General features: G+C 52.4%; 2 protein-coding genes across 8 annotated transcripts in view; one reads left to right on the plus strand and one right to left on the minus strand.

The window, feature by feature from the left end:
- SHLD2 (shieldin complex subunit 2) overlaps positions 1-22,658 on the plus strand; it is a 55,376-nt gene extending 32,718 nt beyond the window's left edge. For all 5 annotated transcript variants that reach the window (XM_076065562.1, XM_076065561.1, XM_076065565.1 and 2 more), the window contains 5 exons: positions 2,985-3,140; positions 4,507-4,710; positions 10,986-11,280; positions 14,146-14,261; positions 16,616-22,658. In XM_076065562.1, coding sequence (XP_075921677.1) covers positions 2,985-3,140; positions 4,507-4,710; positions 10,986-11,280; positions 14,146-14,261; positions 16,616-16,794 — 950 coding nt within the window. In that variant the 3' untranslated portion in view covers positions 16,795-22,658. The remainder of the gene's footprint in view (positions 1-2,984; positions 3,141-4,506; positions 4,711-10,985; positions 11,281-14,145; positions 14,262-16,615) is intronic.
- Positions 22,593-25,471, minus strand: part of LOC142924098 (synaptotagmin-15-like) — a 29,439-nt gene continuing 26,560 nt past the window's right edge. For all 3 annotated transcript variants that reach the window (XM_076065568.1, XM_076065567.1, XM_076065569.1), the window contains 2 exons: positions 25,076-25,264; positions 22,593-24,411 (listed from right to left, as the gene is read on the minus strand). In XM_076065568.1, coding sequence (XP_075921683.1) covers positions 24,275-24,411; positions 25,076-25,264 — 326 coding nt within the window. In that variant the 3' untranslated portion in view covers positions 22,593-24,274. The remainder of the gene's footprint in view (positions 24,412-25,075; positions 25,265-25,471) is intronic.

The following is a 25,471-nucleotide window of genomic DNA, read 5'->3' on the forward strand; positions in this document are numbered from 1 at the left end:
TGCGGGGCTGCGTTACAGTTTGGGCAGCAGAGGGCAGTGCGGCAAAAGAATCCTGCCAATTGACCGACGTGGTGAAGTACGGTCAAATATCTCCCACTGCCCGCACGGGCGTGCGGGGCCATCCTCATTCAGCACTCGATTTACAAAAACGGCTTTACACTTGCAAAAGGCGTACAGTGTCTGCGGCGTGCGCTCTGGCAGCAGCGAGCATTTTGGCGTCTGCAGAGGGGAGGGAACGCAACAAAAATAGCCGCTTGGTCTGCGGTGATAATTGCCGGGAGGGTGCAAAATGATGGGAAAACCGTTGCAGAGTAATGAGCGTGTGATTTATTGCGCCGTAGCATTCCCATGCAAGGCCGCCGTTACACATTCGGAATTTTAAGCAGTACGTAAAAAAAAAGCGATGTTTAACGCGTGATGAATCCTGTTCTGTTCATAACCTTGAAGGCGGCGGCGTCTTGCGAAAAGGCTCGCTGTAAATTGTGCTCGCAATCAGATTCAGTGAGCAGGATCTGTAGTTTTTTTGGGGGTTTTTTTTTAATCAATTCTCGCGCCCCCTTTTTTGTGTGTGTTTTTTTGCCACCCACGGTGAAGCTGTCACGCGCTCTAACTGCGCATCACATTTTGATCGCAGTTTTCTGAAAATGTAATGGGCAGTGGAGCGATTGTGTGGTGCCGAATGCGGTTGCACCCTGAACCCAGCAACCTGAGTTAAATTCCCGGCCACGTGGTTTGTAATGTCCAAAACCAGTCCGGAGCCCGAACCCCTTGTCCCCCAACGTGTTGACCTGCACTGATCAGCGTGGACGTGTATGATCAAACAACCCCTCACGATGAACGAGGCACGGGGAGGCCTTAGGCTTTCGTTCAGTGCAGGATTAACAGAGGTGCCTAATATATCAGTGACTTGGACTGGGACAAAAAACATCTACCCGGCCATTTGTAAACACACCGAGCCCAAATGGGCCGGTGAGGGTGAATCTTTGGGGCTGCCGAATATGGGGACTTAATGCCAACTGAGAGTGTAGATAAGCAATGCATCTGTAATGAAATATTTTAATTACAAATATTTTTCTTTTACTGTGATCACAGTTCCAATTTTCTCACACAGAACGGCCCACCAGCCCTCGGAATTGACCGGCCCACCGGGCATTTGCCGTGTGGACTGCCAGTCTGGGCCTTGCTGTACACTGTACAGAAAGGTCATTACTTTTTCTGTCAAATAAGCAAAAGGATAGTGTTATTGAGTTTTGATTTATTTCCAAGTTCCGCAAAGGCATTGGGCAGCCGAGTTTAACTCGGCGATATTTTTAGCTACCATTGTGAGTGCTGGGAGAGAGAGGGAGAGAACGATTGTGGCTCAGCTGCTGAGTTACAAGCGCCACATGCGGGTAAACAGGACGAAGGGGGGAAGTGCATCCTGCCGATCGAGCTGTCGCTGGGAGTGTCAAGATTCTTCCGTTCGATTTGATGGCTCAGCAATGGCCGGCCTCGCTGATGAACGGCGGTAGCGTGTGTGCGTCTGTGTGGCACCGTACGGAGCTGATTTCCACGAGGAGCGGCAGTGTAGCAGTTGGCATACCACGCTACGAACCTCGAGACCCGAGTTTGATTCCCGCTCACGGCCAATAACAGTGACGATTATCTGAACCGGTCTTGGGCCTCCCCTAGGTTGACTCGGCCTCAAATGAGTACCTGGTGCGGTGTATAAAAACATTGGCACTGGGGAGACAAAGGCGGTCGGGTGTGGTGCTGACTACCCCCACCCCCTCGTGTGCCCTGCCGGCCTTCAAAGGTGCTCGCTAACAGCACTTGCCCCAACAGTCCGTTAAGGCTATATAGGGGATCTTTATCTTAATCTTTTGGGGTGACTTCCCCTCTTTCTTATTATTTTCCTTTTTTTTTCCAGGCAATGCCAACTGAGCTCTGTAGATCTTTTTCAGAAGCGACCTGGCCACAAATGATAGCTCAACGAAGTGGCTTAGCAGGTGAAAATGTTTTGCAGCCAAAATAATCTAAACGCACGTCGATTCTAAAATGTGGTGGGGGGGGGGTGGGAAACCGGAGGACCCGGAGAAAAATCTACGCAACCACGGGGAGGGAGACACGCAGACGTTAATAATATTAATTACATTAATAACAAATATCATAAGCGATACAAATATACTTACCTCACCACAGACTGGCTGAAGCACAGGGAGCGACGATGTGATGGTGGCCATGTTGCATGGGGACTACGCGGTGGCCATGTTGCATGGGGGTTGTCTTCCTGGCAGCTGATTGGTGTAGTGCGGTGGCACGCGTTGCGATCTGGCCACGACGTTGGCAAATACTTCACGTTTTGACCTAAACCGTTTCGGATCGTATGACTATCGCTGTCCGTTGGGGTTTACGTGCATTTTCTGTACTCGGGCACTAGATATGCAGGTTTAATGAGGTAATTGGAGGGAGTTTAACACGTAGGCTTTCGCGACCAATATTATCCATAACAAAAAAGTTTTGAGGTTATATCGCTTAAATATAAATGTGTCGTTACACCCGCCACCACCCAACACAGCCACGTGAACAAAACGTGCCAATTTGATACTAGTTCAGCACACCGGTGTGTTAGAGAGTAAACCCACAACATTTTACAATTCGAGTACGTCATTTCGCTGGTGATCACAACAACTATCATCATCGGGCGACATCCAGAATTGTGACGACGGCCTCTGGTTTCGGTCTCGTTTACGTGACAAACCTTTCTCATTGGCTGTCTCGGGCGGTGGTGGATTTAACCAAAACGCCCTTTATTATGGGTGACTGGAGGGGAATTTCAGAGTTGAGCGGCGTTAGGAACAGAAGGTGGATGAGAAATGTTGCATCCAACAGACGCAGTTATGACGCTGCTCAAAAGACAATACGTTGCAGAGGAAACGAGTCATCAACGTAGCAAACGTTTCTCGTTTCCTACCCGCTCCCCCGCCTCCCTCCCATCCCTGCAGAGTGGGACCCGTACACGCTGAACGGAAGAGCGCAGGCCGGCTACGGGCGACTGGTGGCCACCGCGAGGCTCCAACAGAGCTCCAGGGTGGAGCACACCCTCCAGCTGACGGGCCAGGCCGCGTCGTGGGCCGGGCACATCCGCAGAGCGCCCCTTGGTGAAACGTAGCACCACGATCGCGTTCTCTCCCCCCCCCCCCCTCCAAATAAATATTCAGAATCAGAAGATTTATTTATCCTGGAGAAATCCAATGAGCTATGAAGCTCCTTTTTCACAGATTTCCAGTAGGGGGTGCATGGCGTGAGAAAGTAACAACAACAACGAACGAAACAAAAACAACGATGGGAGTCCAGGGTATCGGAAAGGGAAGCAAATCACTCCAAATAAATGAACTAAAGTTAAACTATCTTTTATTTTAATCTTGATTTGAAGCTTTCGTGACTGCAGGAATCCGTACTCTTTGGTTCTTTCGGTAAAGTCACGTAGGTATAAAACAGTCTGCATCAGCAGCAGACCACGCTTTCCCACCTGATGATGGACGCTTGTGTTGCTCCCGAAACGTCGTGATTTTTATTTTTATTTTATACCTACGTGGCTTTACCGAAAGAACCAAAGAGCATCTTTTATTTTACCAGGTAAGGCCCACCCAGGTATTAGTTATTTTTCAGAAGTGACTTGGCCAAAAATGACAGCTCAGCAAAGTGGCTAATCACAGGCGTAGTTCGCCTTTACGTCGAACCTGGAGTTTTATTTTGTCACCTAAACACGGCTGATTGCTTCAAGTTGGGATTTCATTTGAAACTTAACCCTTTCCCGTTCCGAGAGCTGCGGGGTGCGTCCCGTTCACCGATTATTCTTGGAAGCGCGAAAGCGGTTCAGCGTTCATTTTTATTTTGAGGGGCGTAACGGCGCCGTTCTTAAAGACATTGGACTCACCGCAGAGAACTGTAGCGACACGACCGCACTCTATGATAGCCGACGCCAAACTGTGGCACACGCCCTCCCGCATGGCCTTGTGGGAGCCTCGGTGCCTATCAAGTTATTTTTCAATATTTTTTTCTTTGGAGGTGGCGATGGATCAGAGAAATATGGAGAGGACTCGGACGTGGCCTTCACGCCTAGTGGGACAAGTGCTTGGGAGAAGAAGATACGAACTGTCTTTGTGCACTTTCACAGCCAATACCCAGACATGTCTAATGTAACGTGCATTTGTATAAATGGCTGCGGCTTTGATGATTGAGTTGACCGCTGAGCTCAACGTCGTCCCCCCCGTCGACAAAGGAGGAAGCCCCCCTCGTCAGGGCGACGCGCGCCCTCTAGTGGTAGCACTGGCTCCATCGCCACGTTCGGTAGCAATGAACGAGAGAGAGACCACGACATTGCCAAGGTGAGGGAATTCGTTTTCCCTTAGAGCCCCCTCCTCATGGTAAGTTAATTTTGAAGTGCGTAGGCCCATCCGAATGGTATAAAATGTTAGTCATTTAATACTTGTTTTTATTATTATTATTACATTAATTCTACAGACACCATCTGGGCCTTCCACTACTTGGTGGTGCGCAAAGACCCGGCAGTCGCCACGGAGATAGAGCTGTGGAGCACGCCGCTCTCGTCGTGCGAGCGCCTGTTCCCCGACGACCCCAGAGCTGCCCTCTGCGCCGACCTCGTGCCCGAGGGAGCCGTCGCCCGGCCCTCCAGCCTGGCCGGCCTGCTCGCCGCTCACATCACAGGTAGGCTGGCGAGGGGGCGGAGGAGGCGGCGGGGGAGTGAAAGCTAAAATAATTTGGCATCGTGCGCAGTGCTCGCTCTTCTCCAGACGAGCGAGTGAATCCGAATATTTATACTGGAGGAATCCGATGAGCTGTGAAGCTCTTTTTCAAAGATGTCCGGTCGGGGCGAGTAAGGACGTTCCAACAATAAATAATACAAAAACACGATAGGAGTGCAAAGTCTAGCAAAGGTAAACAAATCGCTTAAAAATATACAAATAAAACAAAAATTGTATCTAACCAGGTAAAGCCCACTGCGGTATGAATTTATTTTTCAGAAGCAACCTGGCCACAAATGATAGCCCAACGAAGTGGCTTATCATGGAGACATTTATATCAGCCAAATACTCAACACATTTTATTACATGTAGAGGGAAAACCGGAGGACCTGGAGAAAAATCCACGCGACCACAAGGAGAGAGACACCGCAAACTCCAAGGTGGCCGGGGAGTGAAAGCTAAAATCATTTGGCACCATGCACAACGCTCACTGTTCTACAGACGAGCCAGTCGGAGTGGGGGGAAGGGTTGCTGTCAGATCTCCAGCATCGTAGACAACCACAATGCGGGTGGAATTTAATAATCATCAAACTAGCCGGCCTGCTGCGGCCGCATCTGTGGCACCAGACGTACGCTGACCGCTGCACGTATTTGATTCTACGCGTCGATGGCCTGAAATTATCGGGGAAGTTCAATCCCTGTGGGCCCTTTCTCTTTAGGCCTCACCTCCTTCCGCTTGATGCCCCACCCGAGTCCTCTTCATGAACTGCCCCCTTAATTCTTAGGCCCCAGCCCTACCTGGTGAGACCCCATCTTCTCTAGGCGCCGTCTCTTTCCGTTTAGGCACCCACCCCTTCCCCCCACCCCCGCCAGGACGCAGGGTTTGGCTGCTCATCACTCCATCTCCATCACCCCACCAGTGTTGTGTGAGATCATAACCCCTCCCCCCCTCCTCTGCTCACCACTCCCATGTCTCTTGATGTCATCACCCCTCTCCTCACCTGCCCAGTTTTGTATGACGTCATCACGCCTGTTCCTCACCTCCCCAGCGTCTCGTGACGTCATCACACCTGTCCCTCACCTCCCCAGTGTCGCGTGACGTCGCAACCCCCGTTCGCCCTCTCCGCGTCGCGTGATGTCATCGCCCCCTCCCCTCCCCCTCGCCCCAATCTCGTGTGACGTCATCCCGGTGCGTCACAGACAGACAGGCAAACAAGCACATTGTTATTATGTAGAGATCATCTCTGTATAATAATAGGTGACGTTTCGGGCACTGGCCCTACGTCACAGAGCATAGAGTCTCCACCTCTCTAACCTCTCTCGTACTTCATGAAAAGTGGATCTCACAATCGCCGTGGAACCAGACAAGCTGGTAGGCAACAAACGAGCGGTGAGCCTGCGCCAGCAATTGCCCAAGTTCTGCAGTCCCCTATATATCAAGATTTTTCCGTCAATTAAAGGAGTGTTTATTCATTTATGCATCGAACAGATTGTGACGATTTGTCTCATTGCCAGGGATGTGACTCATTGTATGCCAGGCCATCGTGAAGCCACCAAGTGGAGAAACACAGGTTGATGATCGGTATTTAAAATACAGTTTTCTTGATGCTGGCCTGAAAGTAATTTCCGCTGGAGGCCGCACGGGTCTTTTGCTAAACCTGCGTTGAAGAGTTAGATAATATTTCATGTGTGTTTAGTTAGTTCTTTGGAAGGTAAGCCAGATGGCATTACATGTCTTCTGTGGCTTATTTGTGGTCTTTAGTCAGACTTAACAATTCACTCTATTTCTTAGATGTTAAATGTTTTCCTGCAAAGCCACCAATTATATTATTACTCTCGTTTGTGTCTTAACATCCAATCCGACACATTCTCTTCATAAATTGTCACTATACCAAAGAGCTCGAGCCCAGTGGTGCATGTGTGGATGTCTTTGTGTGTGCACGTGCATGTGTGTGCACGTGTATAGTGTATGTCTTTGTGTGTGTATGTCTTTATGTGTGCACGTTTATGTGTGTGCACGTGTATATGTGTGTGTCTGTCTTTGTGTGTGCATGTCTTTGTGTGTGCATGTCTTTGTGTGTGTGCACGTGTATATGTGTGTGTATGTCTTTGTGTGTGCACATATATGTGTGCACGTGTATGTGTGTGTATGTCTTTGTGTGTGCACGTGTATGTGTGTGCACATGTATGTGTGTATGTCTTTGTGTGTGTACGTGCATGTGTGTGCACGTGTATGTGTGTATGTCTTTGTGTGTATGTCTTTGTGTGTGCACGTGTATGTGTGTGCACATGTATGTGTGCACTTGTATGTGTGTGTGTGCACGTGTACAGTGAGGGAAAAAAGTATTTGATCCCCTGCTGATTTTGTACGTTTGCCCACTGACTAAGAAATGATCAGTCTATAATTTTAATGGTAGGTTTATTTGAACAGTGAGAGACAGAATAACAAAAACAAAATGCAGAAAAACGCATGTCAAAAATGTTATGAATTGATTTGCATTTTAATGAGGGAAATAAGTGGCAAAACCCTTGTTGGCAATCACAGAGGTCAGACGTTTCTTGTAGTTGGCCACCAGGTTTGCACACATCTCAGGAGGGATTTTGTCCCACTCTTCTTTGCAGATCTTCTCCAAGTCATTAAGGTTTCGAGGCTGACGTTTGGCAACTCGAACCTTCAGCTCCCTCCACAGATTTTCTATGGGATTAAGGTCTGGAGACTGGCTAGGCCACTCCAGGACCTTAATGTGCTTCTTCTTGAGCCACTCCTTTGTTGCCTTGGCCGTGTGTTTTGGGTCATTGTCATGCTGGAATACCCATCCACGACCCATTTTCAATGCCCTGGCTGAGGGAAGGAGGTTCTCACCCCAGATTTGACGGTACATGGCCTCGTCCATCGTCCCTTTGATGCGGTGAAGTTGTCCTGTCCCCTTAGCAGAAAAACACCCCCAAAGCATAATGTTTCCACCTCCATGTTTGACGGTGGGGATGGTGTTCTTGGGGTCATAGGCAGCATTCCTCCTCCTCCAACCACGGCGAATTGAGTTTATGCCAAAGAGCTCCATTTTGGTCTCATCTGACCAAAACACTTTCACCCAGTTGTCCTCTGAATCATTCAGATGTTCATTGGCAAACTTCAGACGGGCATGTATATGTGCTTTCTTGAGCAGGGGGACCTTGCAGGCGCTGCAGGATTTCAGTCCTTCACGGCGTAGTGTGTTATCAATTGTTTTCTTGGTGACTATGGTCCCAGCTGCCTTGAGATCATTGACAAGATCCTCCCGTGTAGTTCTGGGCTGATTCCTCACCGTTCTCATGATCATTGCAACTCCACGAGGTGAGATCTTGCATGGAGCCCCAGGCCGAGGGAGATTAACAGTTCTTTTGTGTTTCTTCCATTTGCGAATAATCGCACCAACTGTTGTCACCTTCTCACCAAGCTGCTTGGCAATGGTCTCGTAGCCCATTCCAGCTTTGTGTAGGTCTACAATCTTGTCCCTGACACCCTTGGAGTGCTCTTTGGTCTTGGCCATGATGGAGAGTTTGGATTCTGATTGATTGCTTCTGTGGACAGGTGTCTTTTATACAGGTAACAAGCTGAGATTAGGAGCACTCCCTTTAAGAGTGTGCTCCTAATCTCAGCTCGTTACCTGTATAAAAGACACCTGGGAGCCAGAAATCTTTATGATTGAGAGGGGGTCAAATACTTATTTCCCTCATTAAAATGCAAATAAATTTATAACATTTTTGACATGCGTTTTTCTGGATTTTTTTGTTGTTATTCTGTCTCTCACTGTTCAAATAAACCTACCATTAAAATTATAGACTGATAATTTCTTTGTCAGTGGGCAAACGTACAAAATCAGCAGGGGATCAAATACTTTTTTCCCTCACTGTATGTGTGTGCACATGTATGTGTGTGTATGTCTTTGTGTGTGCATATGTATGTGTGCACGTGTATGTGTGTGTGTGTATGTCTTTGTGTGTATGTCTTTGTGTGTGCACGTGTATGTGTGTGCACGTGTATGTGGGTGTGCACGTGTATGTGTGTGCACGTGTATGTGTGTATTAACGTTGCCACTGCAGTGTTTATAAACATCGCCACTGGAGAGACAAAGGCGGTCGGGCGTGGTGCTGGCCACCCACCCCCTTGTGTGCCCTGCCGGCCTTCACAGGTGCTCGTGACCAGCACTTGCCCCAACAGTCTGTTAAGGCTATACGGGGAGGGATCCTTGTCATTTAGTGTCTGTCCACACGTGTCTGTGTGTGGGAGGGTGAGTTCAGCACGTGTATGTGTGTGTATGTATTTGTGTGTGCACGTGTGTGTGTATGTCCACACGTGTGTGTGTGGGGGGGGGGTGAGTTCAGCATGTGTATGGAATCCTAGACAGAGGCACCCAGGCATTTAAATTGTGAACAGCTGCTGGACTCTCTCCGGAGATTTTAAATGAATTTGTTAAAATGAATTCAACTCAGTACTGCTCCTTATAAGATTCCATACATAATGGACTGCGATGGAAGGTGTGTGTGTGGTGGGTGCGGGAATGCTTCCGTGGTGTAATGGTGAGCACGCTGGACTTGCAATCCAGAGGTCGCCAGTTCAATTTGATCTCTTGGGCACCTCAGTCTAAACAAAGGGGTAAGTTTATTAAGTTCCAACCAGCAGTATAAATTGGTTCACCACAGTTTAGTTGACCAGGAGGTTTGTGTGTGGTTGAGTGAAGTGTGGGTTCTCCCACCTTCACCAAAGTCTACATATGGCCAACGTGGAAGAGTAGGCCAAATAGTCTCATAAGAGGAGCTTTGTTGAGCTCTCTCTCGGAGATGGCGGGGTGGGCGGTGGGGCGTCCACCAGCAGTGGTGTGAGTGAGCAGTTAAAGCGGATTCCTCACAGTATAAATAAAGTTTCTGATGCTGCTTGGCTCGGCAAGCGAATGTCGCACCAGGGCACCTTTACCTTTCTGATTAATATTGCGCGCAACGGAATGAGAGCGTAGGGAAGAAAGCCGTGAGAATTGGAGACGTTCCACCGCCCAACAGCTCGCCAAGGCGATAGTTGCGGAGTGGCGCAGGTCAAGAAAGGCCGTCGCTCGCGTCCACAATGGCAGGAAGCCTGCCACCGGCGTTCGGGAGGCCGCCGTAGCCGGCTGGTTGCGTGCGCGCGCCCTCTCTCCTGTTTGTGCATGAGCGTACGAGGCGGCAATAATATTTGTTTTACGTAACCCCCGTTATTTCACGCTCGCGCCAAGGTTTGCGAAACTAAATCGGGCCCACGGCGTGCACCTTACGCCCCAACCGTGGAGTAACTTGCCGATTCCTGGATGCAGCCCCGTGGCTTCCTCTGATTATTGGGACCCTCTCGTGGGACCGGAGACGCTTTGGTTTCTAATCCCCATCGAGTTGCCTTTGCTCTCTCCGCCGGCCCCGCGCGCGGGAGGATTAGCTTCATCGAACCGGCGAGGAACGGGCGCCTCCGGGATGGGCGGCGGTGAAGGGTGCTCTACGCTGTTTGGTCAGCGGGCCGGGTGGTGGCACACGTGCCGCGCCGCGCCGCGCCGCCCGGCAGTGGCGTGACTTTCGTGGTGTTGGTGATTGTGGCCCTTCGAGGCCAGGAGCGGCGGTGATGCGAGTTTGCGCTCGGAAAATAAAGAGTTGCCATTGGACGTGAGCATCTGTGAAAAAGAGCTTTGTAGCTCATCGGATTGTTCCAGTATAAATGAAGTTTCTGATGCTGTGTGGCTCGGCAAGCGAACGTCGCACCAGGGCACCGAACCGACACGGCTGGGATCCTGGGTTTAAATCTGGCGTGGTTCAGCCTCCCGGAATTATAGCAAGGTTGCAATTTAGAGAGATTTAATGGTCTCAGCCTGGGCAACAATTAGGCACGATAAACATTCATTTAAATTGGGCCTTTGTCTAAATTTAGCTTCTTCCAGCCCTGATAATTGTCACGTTTTGCTTTGATCACTGTCCGAGGAACACTGTAGTGGAGCGTGCAAAAACGATGCTTCATCTCAGCTTGATTAGCACACTGCTTAAACGAACCTCAGGATTATTATCCGACACGTTTTGCCTTCTGGGGAACTTTTCCAAATGAAATCCCCCCTCCCCCACCCACCCCCCCCCCCCACAATCTCACAATAACATAACGCTGACATCCCACGCACGCAGCGGGGAGAAAAACATCTTGCGGCGGCGGCGTGCGAATCCAGTGCCCACGCGTCGTTTGCCGTGCCCCAGGCCGCGTGGAGGTGACGGCGCGCGTCGCCTCCCTGCTCTTCCTCCGCGCCGGCCGCCCGCCGCGCGGACGGCAGCCCGGGGGTCAAGCGGAGCGGCCCGGAGACGGCGGTGGCGGCACCCGCCCCGCCGGCCTCCGCGTCGACGCGACGACGCCGCTCGTCGCCGTGGCTGCGGCTCTGCCGGGCCTGCTGCTGCGGGGCTGCGCGGGATGCGGACGCGAGCTGTGGGAGGATGCCCTCGGCGTCGTGGCGCCGTGCCTGCCCTGCGCGCCAAGGGCCACGCGGCTCTTCTACCCGTGCGTGGGAAAACCGAACGGGGGGGGGGGGAGGCACTCGGTCGGTGGGGGAACGGTGTTTGTCCGTTTTTCTGCTCGGGCAATCATTTTAGTGCACGACCAATCGTCGCTTCGTGGTTAATGAATGGAATGCTGCCGTGGTCGAGCCTGCTAGGGATTGGCATGTGCTGTGCCCTAATGGCACTCGGTCAGACCGCACGACCAAAACGTTAGCCGTTAGCGTCGATGGAGGAGTGCGTTTACGTAGTTGAACGGTTACTATTTGCCCATTCTGCTCATGAACACCGGACGTTACGTGGAGAGGAACGGTCAACGTGCGATCGATACATTGACGCCGCGGTGGCGAGATGTTCATTTCCGTAGCCACGGCGACGCGTAGTCGCGTGGATTTCTCTCCAGGTCCGCCGAGTTTTCCCTCCACATTTAGAATCAACATGCGTTCAGAGTATTTGGCTGGTATAAATATCCACGTGACGACCAACTTCGTTGAGCCTATCATTTGTGGCCAAGTGGCTTCTGTAAAAGAGCTCTATATACCTCACTGGGCACCACATGGTAAAAAAAAAATAGCATAATCTAGTGGTATATAAAGTAGGTGACATAGATATTTGATTAATTGTAAATGGTTTTCGGTAACGCAACCAAGTGCTGTATTTCCGAGTGATCGTAATCGGCGGTGCGGTCGCCAGCCAAGGCAGTCTGACTGGTGCAACGTTTGCACAAGCTGTCGCGTTTCCCACCGCCAATCGTTGAGGAGGCGGCGGCGGTGGCGGCGGCCCAGCGGGTAGCGAGCGCCTCCCCCGCTGGTGGCAGAGCTTCACAGTTCCCGGGGTTATTTACCGCAGGTGTAATTTGCGTGGCGATAAAACCGCGCGCCCGCCATCTGCTTCACAGAGCGAACCCTAAGCCTCCCCTGACGTCACTCGCGAGTCCACCGTGCTGGCAGTCACGAGTTCAAGTTGGTCGAATTCTAAAATTGCGCCCAGCAGATTACTCGATTGGGACCATACACCCCCAGCAGTCATCAACATCTTCTAGCATACGAATGCCCCCAAGGCTATCCTTGCAAATGAGACTGTCCTGGTCGTTTTGAGTTCTCACCGAGTGAAACAAATTTAAACTCGAACCTCATCCATCGTCGCCACCTACAATTGAAATGGCTCCGTATGATCAGTCCACCGACCTCACGATACAATCACAACGTGGATTTAAGCACTGTCCAAATGAACACCGTATCTCAGTATGCTGTACAGACGCAGTAACATTCGTTTTTGGCTGAGAGAAACAAAGAAAGGTCTTGAGACTGGGCTTTAACATGGGCAGGGAGTTGACAGCACGGGACGTCTGTGGGTAGGGACTTCTCACCTTGCCACAATAACCTCTGGACAAATCCTGTCACATCACAACTTCCCAAGGGTCTACGCAGGGGGTTAGTTTTCAATCTGACCCTGGTTCGGTCAGATTGAAAACTAATTTCCTCTTAACTGGATTTTGTGTTTGGTTTGTTGTCCTTCCCCCGCACCTTCGATTCGCACGGTTAGCTACGGACGGTGCGAAAGAAGTTCAAAATCATTGAACAAGCTACATGCGCGCTCCGTACAGACGTCAGGGCTGGGCAGTCGCCACGAGGTGGCGCCGTCATCACACTGCTTCATCGTTCAGTTCTCCCAGGCGGGGAATCCAGCGGGGAACCCAGTGGGGTGACGCTGATGCGATTAGAAGAACCTGGCCCTTCCGACAGTCGTCAGTGAAATTGTAAATAATAATAACAATAAAAACATACACCACGTGGTCAGAGCTGCCTTTACAATACAAGCCTTTACCCCGTCTCGTTTCCCCGTTCCATTCCGCTGTCATTCGAAACCTCCATCGATGTTAACCTAATTACTTGCCATCTGTTTCTCATTTCTGCGTCATTACTGCTTATGTCACGAAAGGCCATCGTTTATCTCGCGCGGTGATTCCGCGCGGTAACGGGAGATGAGCCGTACCCAACTCTGTGGCTCCGTTGCTCAAGCGACGCTTGAGTGCGAACGCGTGCGTGAGTATGTGTGTGGGGAGCGGTAGCAGTGTAGCGATTAGAACGCTGCGCTATAAACCCAGCGACCCCGCGTTTCCATTCCCACTCATGGCAAAACACCACTGACGATTATCTGAACCGGTCCTGGGCGTCCCCTAGGTTGACATAGCCTCAAATGAGTACCTGGTGCGATGTGTAAAAACGTCGCCACTAGGGAGACAGGCAGCCGGGCGTAGTGTTGGCCACCCACCCCCCTCGTGTGCCGTGCCGGCCTTCATAGGTGCTCGCTAACAGCACTTGCCCCAACAGTCTGCTAAGGCTATACGGGTCGGGGGGGGTCATTGTTTTACTAAAACATTGCTCACTCCGTCTCTTTCCATGAATGCCTAAATGATAAGTCCAGAACTTGCAATTCAGGGGTAACGAGTTCGATCCGATTCGATCTCCCGGCGCTACCCGCCGCTCGCATTTGAAACTCTACACAACTATTGCATCGAGAGAGAGAGAGAAAGAGAAGTGAAGTGATGAGATAAAGTGATGAGAGAGTATGTGATGCGAGAAAGTGACGAGAGAAAGTGATGAAATTCATCATTTAAGGCCATTCACAAAATATATAGGTTTTTGTATTTAGGCCCAATCTCAGCGCTGGAGCTTCTGAGCTATAATCTCGGAGACAAGGAAGAAGAATACAGCACGTGCATGGGGTCCATTCGTAAACCTTCGAAGAGTCTTAAATACCTGCGCCCAGAACGTCAATGACCTGGCCAACCAACCCCCCCCCCCCCCCCCAAAGACAATCTCGCGGTGCTGCGCATTTAAGCTTTGACCTCTCATGTCCTCGACAGGCCGGCGGTGCTGTGCGTGACCGACGGAGTGGAACGCGTGGAGGTGCACGTATCCCCGCGTACCGTCGAGAAGCTGCTTCTCAACATCCCCCCCAGCTGGCTGCACAGACCTGCAGGTGCGCGGGGGGTGGGGGGGGGTGGAGGGGGGTGGAGGGGGGGGTTTCCCAGCTGCCCGATTTTTCATCCCGACATTCCCGGAAGTGGCCCGTCGACCAACTGGCTTTCGGGGATTTAAGGCAGCGTCTCGGATTTTTGACAAGGTCGGAAGGGAGCTTGGCGAAACCGTGAGAGGCCCTCATCCAGCAGTGGATTAATCACGGCTGATGATAATGATGATGCAAAAACGCTGAAAGGTAATTTTTAATTCCTGCCTGGTCATAATGATTAAAGTTGAGCTCTAGGGATATATATGATGAGACTGGTTCCCCGAAAGGAAATGTGGAATTTCCACCTCTGGAAATTCCACATTTGGAGCATACATAAAGTGTGTCGGTGCGTGTGTACTTGTGTGTGTACACGTGTGTGTGTGTGTACATGTATTCATGTGTGTGGGGAGCGGTGGCGTAGCGGTAAGCACGCTGCGCTATGAACCCAGCGACCCGGGCTCAATTTCCACTCACGGCCAACACCAGTAACGATTGTCTGAACTGGTCCTGAGCCTCCCCTAGGTCGACCCAGCCTTAAATGAGTACCTGTTGCAGAGGGTAAATGTCACCAGTGGGGAAACAAAGGCGGCCTCTGGTGGTGTTGGCCACTCACCACCTCGCGTGTCGTGCCGACCTTCATAGGTGCTGCTCGCTAACAGCACTCGCCTCAAAGGTCTGTTGAGGCTTTATACAGCGAGGGAAAAAAGTATTTGATCCCCTGCTGATTTTGTACGTGTGCCCACTGACAAAGAAATGATCAGTCTATAATTTTAATGGTAGGTTTATTTGAACAGTGAGAGACAGAATAACAACAAAAAAATCCAGAAAAACGCATGTCAAAAATGTTATAAATTGATTTTGCCACCAAGTACTAACATGACTTAGTACTTGGTGGCAAAACCCTTGTTGGCAATCACAGAGGTCAGACGTTTCTTGTAGTTGGCCACCAGGTTTGCACACATCTCAGGAGGGATTTTGTCCCACTCCTCTTTGCAGATCTTTTCCAAGTCATTAAGGTTTCGAGGCTGACGTTTGGAAACTCAAACCTTCAGCTCCCTCCACAGATTTTCTATGGGATTAAGGTCTGGAGACTGGCTAGGCCACTCCAGGACCTTAGTGTGCTTCTTCTTGAGCCACTCCTTTGTTGCCTTGGCCATGTGTTTTGGGTCATTGTCATGCTGGAATACCCATCCACGACCCATTTTGAATGCCCTGGCTGAGGGAAGGAGGTTCTCACCCAAGATTTGACGGTACATGGCCCCGTCCATCGTCCTTTTGATACGGTGAAGTTGTCCTGTCCCCTTAGCAGAAAAACACCCCCAAAGCATAATGTTTCCACCTCCATGTTTGACGGTGGGGATGGTGTTCTTGGGGTCATAGGCAGCATTCCTCCTCCTCCAAACACGGCGAGTTGAGTTGATACCAAAGAGCTCCATTTTTGTCTCATCTGACCACAACACTTTCACCCAGTTGTCCTCTGAATCATTCAGATGTTCATTGGCAAACTTCAGACGGGCATGTATATGTGCTTTCTTGAGCAGGGGGACCTTGCAGGCGCTGCAGGATTCCTTCACGGCGTAGTGTGTTACCAATTGTTTTCTTGGTGACTATGGTCCCAGCTGCCTTGAGATAGTTGTAAGATCCTCCCTTGTAGTTCTGGGCTGATTCCTCACCGTTCTCATGATCATTGCAACTCCACGAGGTGAGATCTTGCATGGAGCTCCAGGCTGAGGGAGATTGACAGTTCTTTTGTGTTTATTCCATTTGTGAATAATCGCACCAACTGTTGTCACCTTCTCACCAAGCTGCTTGGCAATGGTCTTGTAGCCCATTCCAGCCTTGTGTAGGTCTACAATCTTGTCCCTGACATCCTTGGAGAGCTCTTTGGTCTTGGCCATGGTGGAGAGTTTGGAATCTGATTGATTGATTGCTTCTGTGGACAGGTGTCTTTTATACAGGTAACAAGCTGAGATTAGGAGCACTCCCTTTAAGAATGTGCTCCTAATCTCAGCTCGTTACCTATATAAAAGACACCTGGGAGCCAGAAATCTTTCTGATTGAGAGGGGGTCAAACTCTTATTTCCCTCATTAAAATGCAAATCAATTTATAACATTTTTGACATGCGTTTTTCCGGATTTTGTTGTTATTCTGTCTCTCGCTGTTCAAATAAACCTACCATTCAAATTATAGACTGATAATTTCTTTGTCAGTGTGCAAACGTACAAAATCAGCAGGGGATCAAATACTTTTTTCCCTCACTGCATTTGTGCATGCATATGCGTGCCTCCTTGTAAGCGTGCTCGCGTGCGTGCTCTGCATTTAGGCTACGGGTTGACGTTCTCTGACCTCGTGGCTGACCTCTGCTCGGCGCTGGTTCGGGGCACCGAGCGCTTCCGGCTGCTGCTGGCGTCGCTGTCTGAGTGCGATGAGAACGACGTGGAAACACGTCGCTCCCTCACGCTGCTGCACCTCTCGCTCGACACCACGCTCCTCCCGCCGTGAGCTCCACCAGCCATGAGCTCCACCAGCCGTGAGCTCCACCAGCCGTGAGCTCCACCAGCCGTGAGCTCCGCCAGCCGTGAGCTCCGCCAGCCGTGAGCTCCGCCAGCCGTGAGCTCCACCAGCCGTGAGCTCCGCCAGCCGTGAGCTCCGCCAGCCGTGAGCTCCGCCAGCCGTGAGCTCCACCAATCTCCTGTGGCCATGACCTCTCTCGTTGACCCTCCAGCTGGGTCGCCGAGCCACGTGCTGCCCTTCCCCGTGACTCGCGCGGCCACAGCAGGGAACCGCTGCCGAAGACTTCCCGTCTCTCCCTCTCTCGTGGGAATCTTTCATCGCGGGACGATGTCGAGGATCGAGAAGATAAAATGGAGACTTTGAGTTTAGGCCGGGACACTCTGTCGCTCTCGGGTGAAGATTACCACATCACCATCGCGAATTAAATTTTAACATCTTGCAAATGATGGCATGCCTATAAGACGAGGCTATTTCTTAATATCCAAAGTGACATTTTACGAATGTTTTTTTTCTTCATTTAAGCACCTGACCTTCACGCCTTGCAATTGGCACGACCCTCAAATGAACCCCCCCGAGCGTTCTCGGCCTAAACAGCCACAAAATATTAATTAGCATGCAAATGACGAATGAATTAATGATGACTCAATCCTGCACCACGTTAGCTCTGCTGCACGTGGCTGGCTGCCTGCGGCCCAGCACCGTGGAGGCCGCAGTGTTAGTTGGCGGATCGCCACACAGATTGCTCGTGAAACTCCCTTCCTGTGGCCGTTGAGGTGCCTTGTCCTGGCTCGCCAGGGAGAAGGCGGCACAGCGAGTGTGAAAACTGATCTCCATCTGTTTCCACCTGTACGGGGATAGAGCGTTGTCCCCCCCCCCCCCCCCCTACGTGTGGGTGTTCAAAGGGCGCTCCGCTTTCCACCCATGTGTTTAACAAACGCTCATCGTTAATTGGCCGATAACATCTTTAAAATAAAAGAAAACGCAATGTGGCAGGACCCTCGTGAAAACAAGCGCCCTTGGACCCTGTGTGTTTCCCTTCCTGGATATATAAGTTATTGTTAAAAAAGAAGCTGCGCATGAAAACGAGCGCGCCAATGCTTCCACGCGATGAGCCGTCAACCAAAGAGTTTCGCAAAACATCGGCCCGCAAGTCTGCGTCGGCGGAGCGTCGCAGGGGCTGCCACGGTTGTTGGGGAGGCCTTTAGCGGCTGTGGCTTCGAGGGGGAGCGTGGGGGTAGGGGGGTGAGGGATGTTTCCGACCACTCGAGGGCCTCGTTGACGCCGTGACACAAGAGGGTTTATCCGCCGGTCGATGCGAGCGCACGCAACGAGCGGGGAGAGCGGTAGCGACTCGGACGCGGATGTCCATTGATCGTCCCTCACTACCCCCCCCCCCAGACGTCACGCAGAGGCATGGCAGTTTTTATGTGAACAGTCCCGTGCCGATGTGAAGTGAGTACGTGTGCGTGCGTGTTGAACGATGTGAAGTGAGTGAGTACGTGTGCGTGCGTGTTGAACGATGTGAAGTGAGTACGTGTACGTGCGCGTTGAGCGATGTGAAGTGAGTACGTGTGCGTGCGTGTTGAACGATGTGAAGTGAGTGAGTACGTGTGCGTGCGTGTTGAACGATGTGAAGTGAGTACGTGTGCGTGCGTGTTGAACGATGTGAAGTGAGTACGTGTGCGTGCGTGTTGAACGATGTGACGTGAGTACGTGTGCGTGCGTGTTGAACGATGTGAAGTGAGTACGTGTGCGTGCGTGTTGAACGATGTGAAGTGAGTACGTGTGCGTGCGTGTTGAACGATGTGAAGTGAGTACGTGTGCGTGCGTGTTGAACGATGTGAAGTGAGTGAGTACGTGTGCGTGCGTGTTGAACGATGTGAAGTGAGTACGTGTGCGTGCGCGTTGAGCGATGTGAAGTGAGTACGTGTGCGTGCGTGTTGAACGATGTGAAGTGAGTACGTGTGCGTGTTGAACTTTTTTTTGCACCGCACGTAGCCGGCCGTGCTGATCGGAGTAGAGGCCACACGGCGTTTAATTCCGCAATGGCAGCACTGAGAGGCGGTCGGTCACAGGATATAAAAGGCCTCTCTCGAGCCTCAACTTGAACAGGGACAGGGAGTCAACAGCATGAATGGCTGGTGGGGGGCAAGGGACTGTCAGAATTCGGAGGGGGGGGGACAGCTGACAAGAATGATGTTTACCAATCCTCCCCGCTGCAATACAAACCTAGCCGCAGCATGCCCCCCCCCCCCCCCATCCAATGAGTGCCAAACGCGGCCCACGCGATGTAGCAGCGCCGATTACAATTGATAGAAATCTCGCGTGCGTCTGTGCGTGTGTGTGCGTGTGTGTGTGAGTGACATCATCATATAGATCGTCTGGATGGGGAGCGGTGGCGGTTAGCGCACTGCGCTATGAACCTGGCAACTTGAGTTCGATTCCCGCTCACGGCCAACACCGGCGACGATTAAGTATAACCTGAACCGTTCCTGGGCCTGCCCTCGGTCGACTCAGCCTCAAATGAGTACCTGGTGCGGTGTGTAAACATCGCCACTGGGGAGACAAATGTGGTCGGGCGTGGTGTTGGCCACCCACCCCCTCGTGTGCCGTGCCGGCCTTCATAGGCGCTCGCGAACAGCACTTGCCCCAACAGTCTGTTAAAGACTACACAGATGGGGGATCTTTGTCTTTGTTATCGACATCCATCGTATACATGGTCTGTGCGCAGGATGCCCAGAGCGTCTGGATTGGACATCGTCAACCACTGTTCTTCAAGGATCGTGGCCCCAGTACGATGAGCAGGAGCTTCTCAATGCTTTGCAACTGTCGTATGCAATGCCCTTGGTCTTCCTCGTGCTCTGTGTCCAGAGTACCCATCTCTGGATGGTCTCCTCTTCGTTAACCGCGGACAGCAAAATTATAGGCGTCTGTGGACTGAGCTAACTGGCCGCCTTGTGTGGCTTCACCAGTGGTAGCGTACGGCCCTTTGTCAATCCTCCGCCGGATGAAGGCCTCGGCATTTCCTTTTCGGTCATGGGGGCTGTTCCGCCCATAGTTGACCACGGCGATCTTGTGCGGGTTTGGAACGGGCATTGCTCGGGGGTCGGTTCAAGAGATCACTTGCAGCCGATATGTTCACACCGTGACGGGGATTGGAACCCAGGTCGCCGGCGATCATGGTGATAGTGACGCGCTGCTTCCGTCCGCTGATAACCGCTTCGTTAGTCACGCGCTGTCTCTGCGACACATCGAAGTTGGTTGCACGCTGCGTTATAACTGTTTTTCTCTCTCTCTCTCTCTCATCTCGCCCAGAGTCTCCGACGCACGAAAGATGAGCTGGTCCGTGCGAAGGTGCTAAATTAATTTCTGATAATCGCCGTTGTGTGTTTGGAGTGGCTCTCCCCGACCCGGCTACAGCCACTATATTGGCAACTCGTCTCGCCTGCGCAATTCGATTTTCCGCTAACAATTTCCCTGAAAGTGGTGTAACGCAACGCTCTCCCCCCCCCACCCCCACCCACCCCCCTCGAGAGATTAAATCAGGCGGCTTTGTTTACACCGAGCAGAGAGAGAGAGAGAGAGAAAGGGCCCCCCCCCCCGCCCTAACCACGTTTGGCATTTTCCCGTCTGCAACATTCCACGCAGACTCACCGACGCGGGGAAATCGTCGGCCCTTGGCCGAGCCCAACGAAGAATCGCATTGGAGGCACGACGGCCGTGGTGCACGATTTTAACCGGGCGACCCTTTTTTTGTGATGTGGCTCTCACGAGACGCAAGTCCTGACCCGTCGATGGCGATGACGGTGAATTTTGAGTTCGTGCGGTAAGGCGGTGCCGTTATGGGTGCCGTTGCGGTGGAAGTTTCGAACCGGTCTGAGCGTTGAGGTGCGGGGTGTCCGCCCCTGTGCGCGGCTGGGGTTTTCTCCAGCCGCACCTTGTGACTTCATTCCACGAGCGACACACGTGACCCTTCGTTAGTGATCACAATGCTGACTCGGAGCGGTGGTGCAGTGGTTAGCGCACTGCACTATGAAACCCGCACGCTGGGTGGGTTTTGAGGTCCCGGCCGCTATGAAACCCGCACGCTGGGTGGGTTTTGAGGTCCCGGCCGCTATGAAACCCGCACGCTGGGTGGGTTTTGAGGTCCCGGCCGCTATGAAACCCGCACGCTGGGTAGGTTTTGAGGTCCCGGCCGCTATGAAACCCGCACGCTGGGTGGGTTTTGAGGTCCTGGCCACTGCTGACATTAGCGGTGACTCGCGATGACAAATTTTGTGAAGCACGGTCTTGACAAACCCTGTGAGTGCCACAGTTTTAGGGTAGGCTTTCGACCAGAGTTGCACTACTCAACGGCAGTGAGTTTACCGTGTTCGCCTCGGCGAGGTTAAGATTTAGAACAGATTAAAACCGATCGCATTGCCCTGCGATACAAAAGCCACTTAATTTTAATTCCGATAAACGGCATCGGAGTTGTTCCCTGTAATTTGTCGTTTTGTGATTATTGTTATTTTTTCACGCATTTGGCAGGACCCGTAACAAATGCAACCACGACATTTGGATCAAATTCCCAGGAAATTATGAGCTGCGTGAAATGTGTGTTCACCATAACCCCCGCCAAAAAAAAACCCAACGCAACACAATTTGTAGTAATATGTTTTACCCTTTTAACTGGCACAAAAACTGACACCTTTATTCAAGGCATCATGTTTGCAATAACCACAACACAAGCAGTCAAAATGCAAACAAAAGAGACAACTCTGATACTAATATTGGCACTGTCCTTGAATTTGATTGGTCCACACCCGAGACAGCTTTTCTTAGAGCCTAGTCTCCACTGGTGTTGGACCAGAAGACGCCGAAAGGCGACACAATTTGTCGGATTGTGCACAACACTGCCGCTAGATTGATTTCTCGTCGGCATATTTACATATATTTCCATATCGAACAATTCGTCACTTCGCGCATCTCATCTGCAGGCAGGGATCTGGGTTCAGTCTCGCGGCCGAGCAGCCACACAGCCCGAGCAATAAACCGCGCGTTAGCGACACCCTACCCGCTCGGTCGCTCGCATCACCGTCCAGCGCGTTATCAAATCTGAGCGCGCGTGAAATCTGCTCTGCCACTGAGCCATTTCAGAAGTTACCAGGCCACAAATGATCGCTCAACAAAGTGGGCTTTATCATCACGTGGAAATTGAGAGTAGCAGCCAGATACTCTAAACGCGTGGTGACGTTGATTCTAAATGTGAAGGGGAAAAAACGGAGAACCCGGAGAAAAATCCACGGGACCACGGGGAGAGAGACACGCAGACTGCAAACATACAGCAGCAGGCGTCAAGGTCGGGATCAAACCCACGACCTCCTGTATACCAGGCGAGGTAGTTAACATCTCATAGCCACCGTGGTGATGATGAGCGAGAGAGACACGCAAACTCCAAACATACAGCAGCAGGCGTCAAGGTCGGGATCAAACCCACGACCTCCTGCATACCAGGCGAGGTAGTTAACATCTCCTAGCCACCGTGGTGATGATGAGAGACACGCAAACTCCAAACATACAGCAGCAGGCGTCAAGGTCGAGATCAAACCCACGACCTCCTGTATACCAGGCGAGGTAGTTAACATCTCCTAGCCACCGTGGCGAGATGTTAACTCTCATCGCTCCCGTCTCCGAAGCGGTCATCCCCTTCACGGGCGAGTTTCCCATCCTTTGGCTGTCGCTCCATCATCAGTCTCGACCACTGGCCGTCAGCAAGCTAAAATCAGTTTCTTTCAACGTAAATGTTTTCTTTCTCACGTTGCTTTTATTCACAGTATGATGTCGTGTACAATAAAGTCGAGCACAATGAAGTTCGCGAAACACCACGGGACGTTCAATGTGTGCACCACTGGAAAAGCGCGCGTTCATACATCACTCTAAACGTAGTGTAGTTACAATACATCGCTCTAAACGTAGTGTGGTTACAATACATCGCTCTAAACGTAGTGTAGTTACAATACATCGCTCTAAACGTAGTCCCTATTGGACCACCCGATAGGACAACCCTATTGGGCCCCACCCGATTGGGACCCACCCTATTGGACCACCCTATTGGGTCCACACCCTATTGGGACCCACCCTATTGGGATCACACCCAATTGGGACCCACCCTATTGGGACCCACCCTATTGGGACCACACCCGATTGGGACCCACCCTATTGGGACCCACCCTATTGGACGTGTTAATGGGATCGCCATAACCACGCACGGGGGACACGGGGATGGAGTGGAGAGATTTGAGGTCAGGATTTGGAGTAATCGCGATGATGGCAACGATTGTGCGTCACACGCATCACGTCTGTAATCGAGGAACCCGTCCGTGCCTCATTATGATGCTCATTCTAAACACCATCGCACCGTAATAAAGATCGCGTAAATGTGAATATGTCGTGAACCCACCACCACCCGACACAGCCAATTAGTAAGGCTTGTCAGGTAAACCAAAACGTGCCAATCACATTACTGCTTCAGCACACCGGTGTGTTGGGAGAGGAAAACCCCACGGCGTTTGCAATCCGAGTACTGTGACGTTTCGCTTGCGATTACAACAGCCAGCTTCCTCGGGCGATTTGCCAGAATTAGTGAAGAAGTCCTTGCTGTTTTCGGCCTTGGGGACTGACCATCGTGCCACACGCAGCAGCTGTGACCCCACGTGGCGTGCAGCCGGCAGACCAAGCGTGGTCTTCCCCTGCGTGAGAAAGGGGCCACACTCGAATTGAAAAATCCTTTACGAAACAGCCCGGTTTTTTTTTTTTGGGGGGGGGGGCTGATAAAATCAAAGGAGGGCACCACCAAAATTGACGTCTGAGATCGCTTTCAGTGGCGTGGCTATCGAGTGCGCAGGCGGTGCAACTGCGCTGAGGAGGCCCAGGCGCCGGGCTACAAAGAGGAGAGAGGTGGGGGGGGGGGGAGGCAGACAAGGTGGGGAGTAGGGGGGGTCCCAATTCCATTCCTTGCATCAGTGCGGATGCCACCCGGCGCCACCCGGCACCACCCGGGTGGGGGTGGTTGGCAGTGTCACGATGACCTGGGGGCAGTCCGCTGATTGTCATCGCCGTGATGGGCCGTGTCTTGCGTATGGGGGGTGGGGGGGAGCGGCGGGGTTCGTGAGTTCCAGTGCAGGTGCGGGTGGTGTCCACGGACCGCCTTCACGCCCCCGACGATTGTCTTGCGGTCGGTTTCGCGAGTGGGTGCCGTTCCTCACGGTTGGCGCTGCCGCTGCTGGCGTTGCTGCTGCCGCTGCTGCTGCTGCTGCTGCCGCTGCTGCTGCTGCCGCTGCTGCTGCTGCCGCCCCTGCTGCCGCTGCTGCTGCCGCTGCCACTGCTGCTGCCCCTGCTGCCACTGCCGCCGCTGCTGCCGCCGCCGCCGCTACTGCTGCGGCCGCTGCCGCCGCTGCTGCTCTGTCATCTCGGCGACGGGGCGGCACTAGGAGTCGGGGCTGAGCGCGTGCCACCTCTTGACCATCTCCTTGGGCTTGGCGATCATCTCCTCCCAGTGCTCCAGGCCCCGTCCCCGCGCGTACATGAAGGGCCCCACCACCACGCGGCCCAGGGTCAGTTCACCTGCGAGGGAAGCGAGACAACAGCGACGTCACAATTTTACTGAACTTTTTTTTTAATGAGTACCTGCTGCTGCGTTTATAAACATCGCCACTGGGGAGACAAAGGCGGTCCGGGCGTGGTGCTTGTCACCTACCCCCTCGTGCACCGTGCCGGCCTTCATAGGTGCTGCTCGCTAACAGCATTTGCCCCTTACAGTCTGTTACAGGCTACACGGGGGATCTTTGTCTTTGATGTCTGTCAAACTCACAACACCTGGGTCTGTGTCGTGGCCTCCTGCCAGCAGCGATCCTTCGACACTTCACGTGACCTCAGGGTGTACCTAGCCTGGCACAAGCGCCGTGGTGACGTTACCGCTAGCTATCTACTGGAAAACGACGGCCGTTGTGTGAGCGCGCTGCCCTACGAACACGGCGACTCGAGTTCGATTCCCGCTCACCGCCATCACGACGATGATTTGAGCCGGTTCTGGGCCTCCGCTAGTTGAACTCAAATGAGTGGCTGGCGTGGTGCTGGCCACCCACCCCCTCGTGTGCCGTGCCCGGCCTTCATAGGCGCTGCTACTCGCTAACAGCACGAACAGTCTGTTAATGCTATACGGGGGCGGGGGGGGGGCGGTTCTTTGTCTTTTATCACCGGCAACCACTCGGGTGAGCGAACCTCTCACCTCCGTCTCCCGCGCCGGCGCCCGTGTGCAGCACGCAGAGGCTCAGGCTCGAGGAGTCGAGGTTCGTGGGCGGCAGGGGAAAGCTGAGCGTCTCGTTGTAGGGGGGGCTCGAGGAGCCGCGCGCCCGGGCCGTGCTCTTGTCGCGCACGCGCTGGTTCTGGTTGAGCAGCGTCGCCCGCACGTGCACCTCTGTCCGCACGCGGCAATCGCCGTCGTCATCGTCGTCGTCATCGTCGTCGTCATCATCAATCGGCAGCAGTCACGATCGACCACTCTGACGGATGCGCGCGTTCTACAAGCTGATGGCGTCTCTCACGCGGTTATACATTTCGATGTTATCGGTCGTGGTGAGTGACGTACCTCTGGATGGCCAAACGGTGCGCTTCGTCGGTGTTT

This window comes from Petromyzon marinus, chromosome 8 (assembly GCF_048934315.1).
Source record: "Petromyzon marinus isolate PM22_M1 ecotype Great Lakes invasive population chromosome 8, UKy_Petmar_22M1.pri1.0, whole genome shotgun sequence".
In the NCBI taxonomy this organism is placed as follows: Eukaryota; Metazoa; Chordata; class Hyperoartia; order Petromyzontiformes; family Petromyzontidae; genus Petromyzon; species Petromyzon marinus.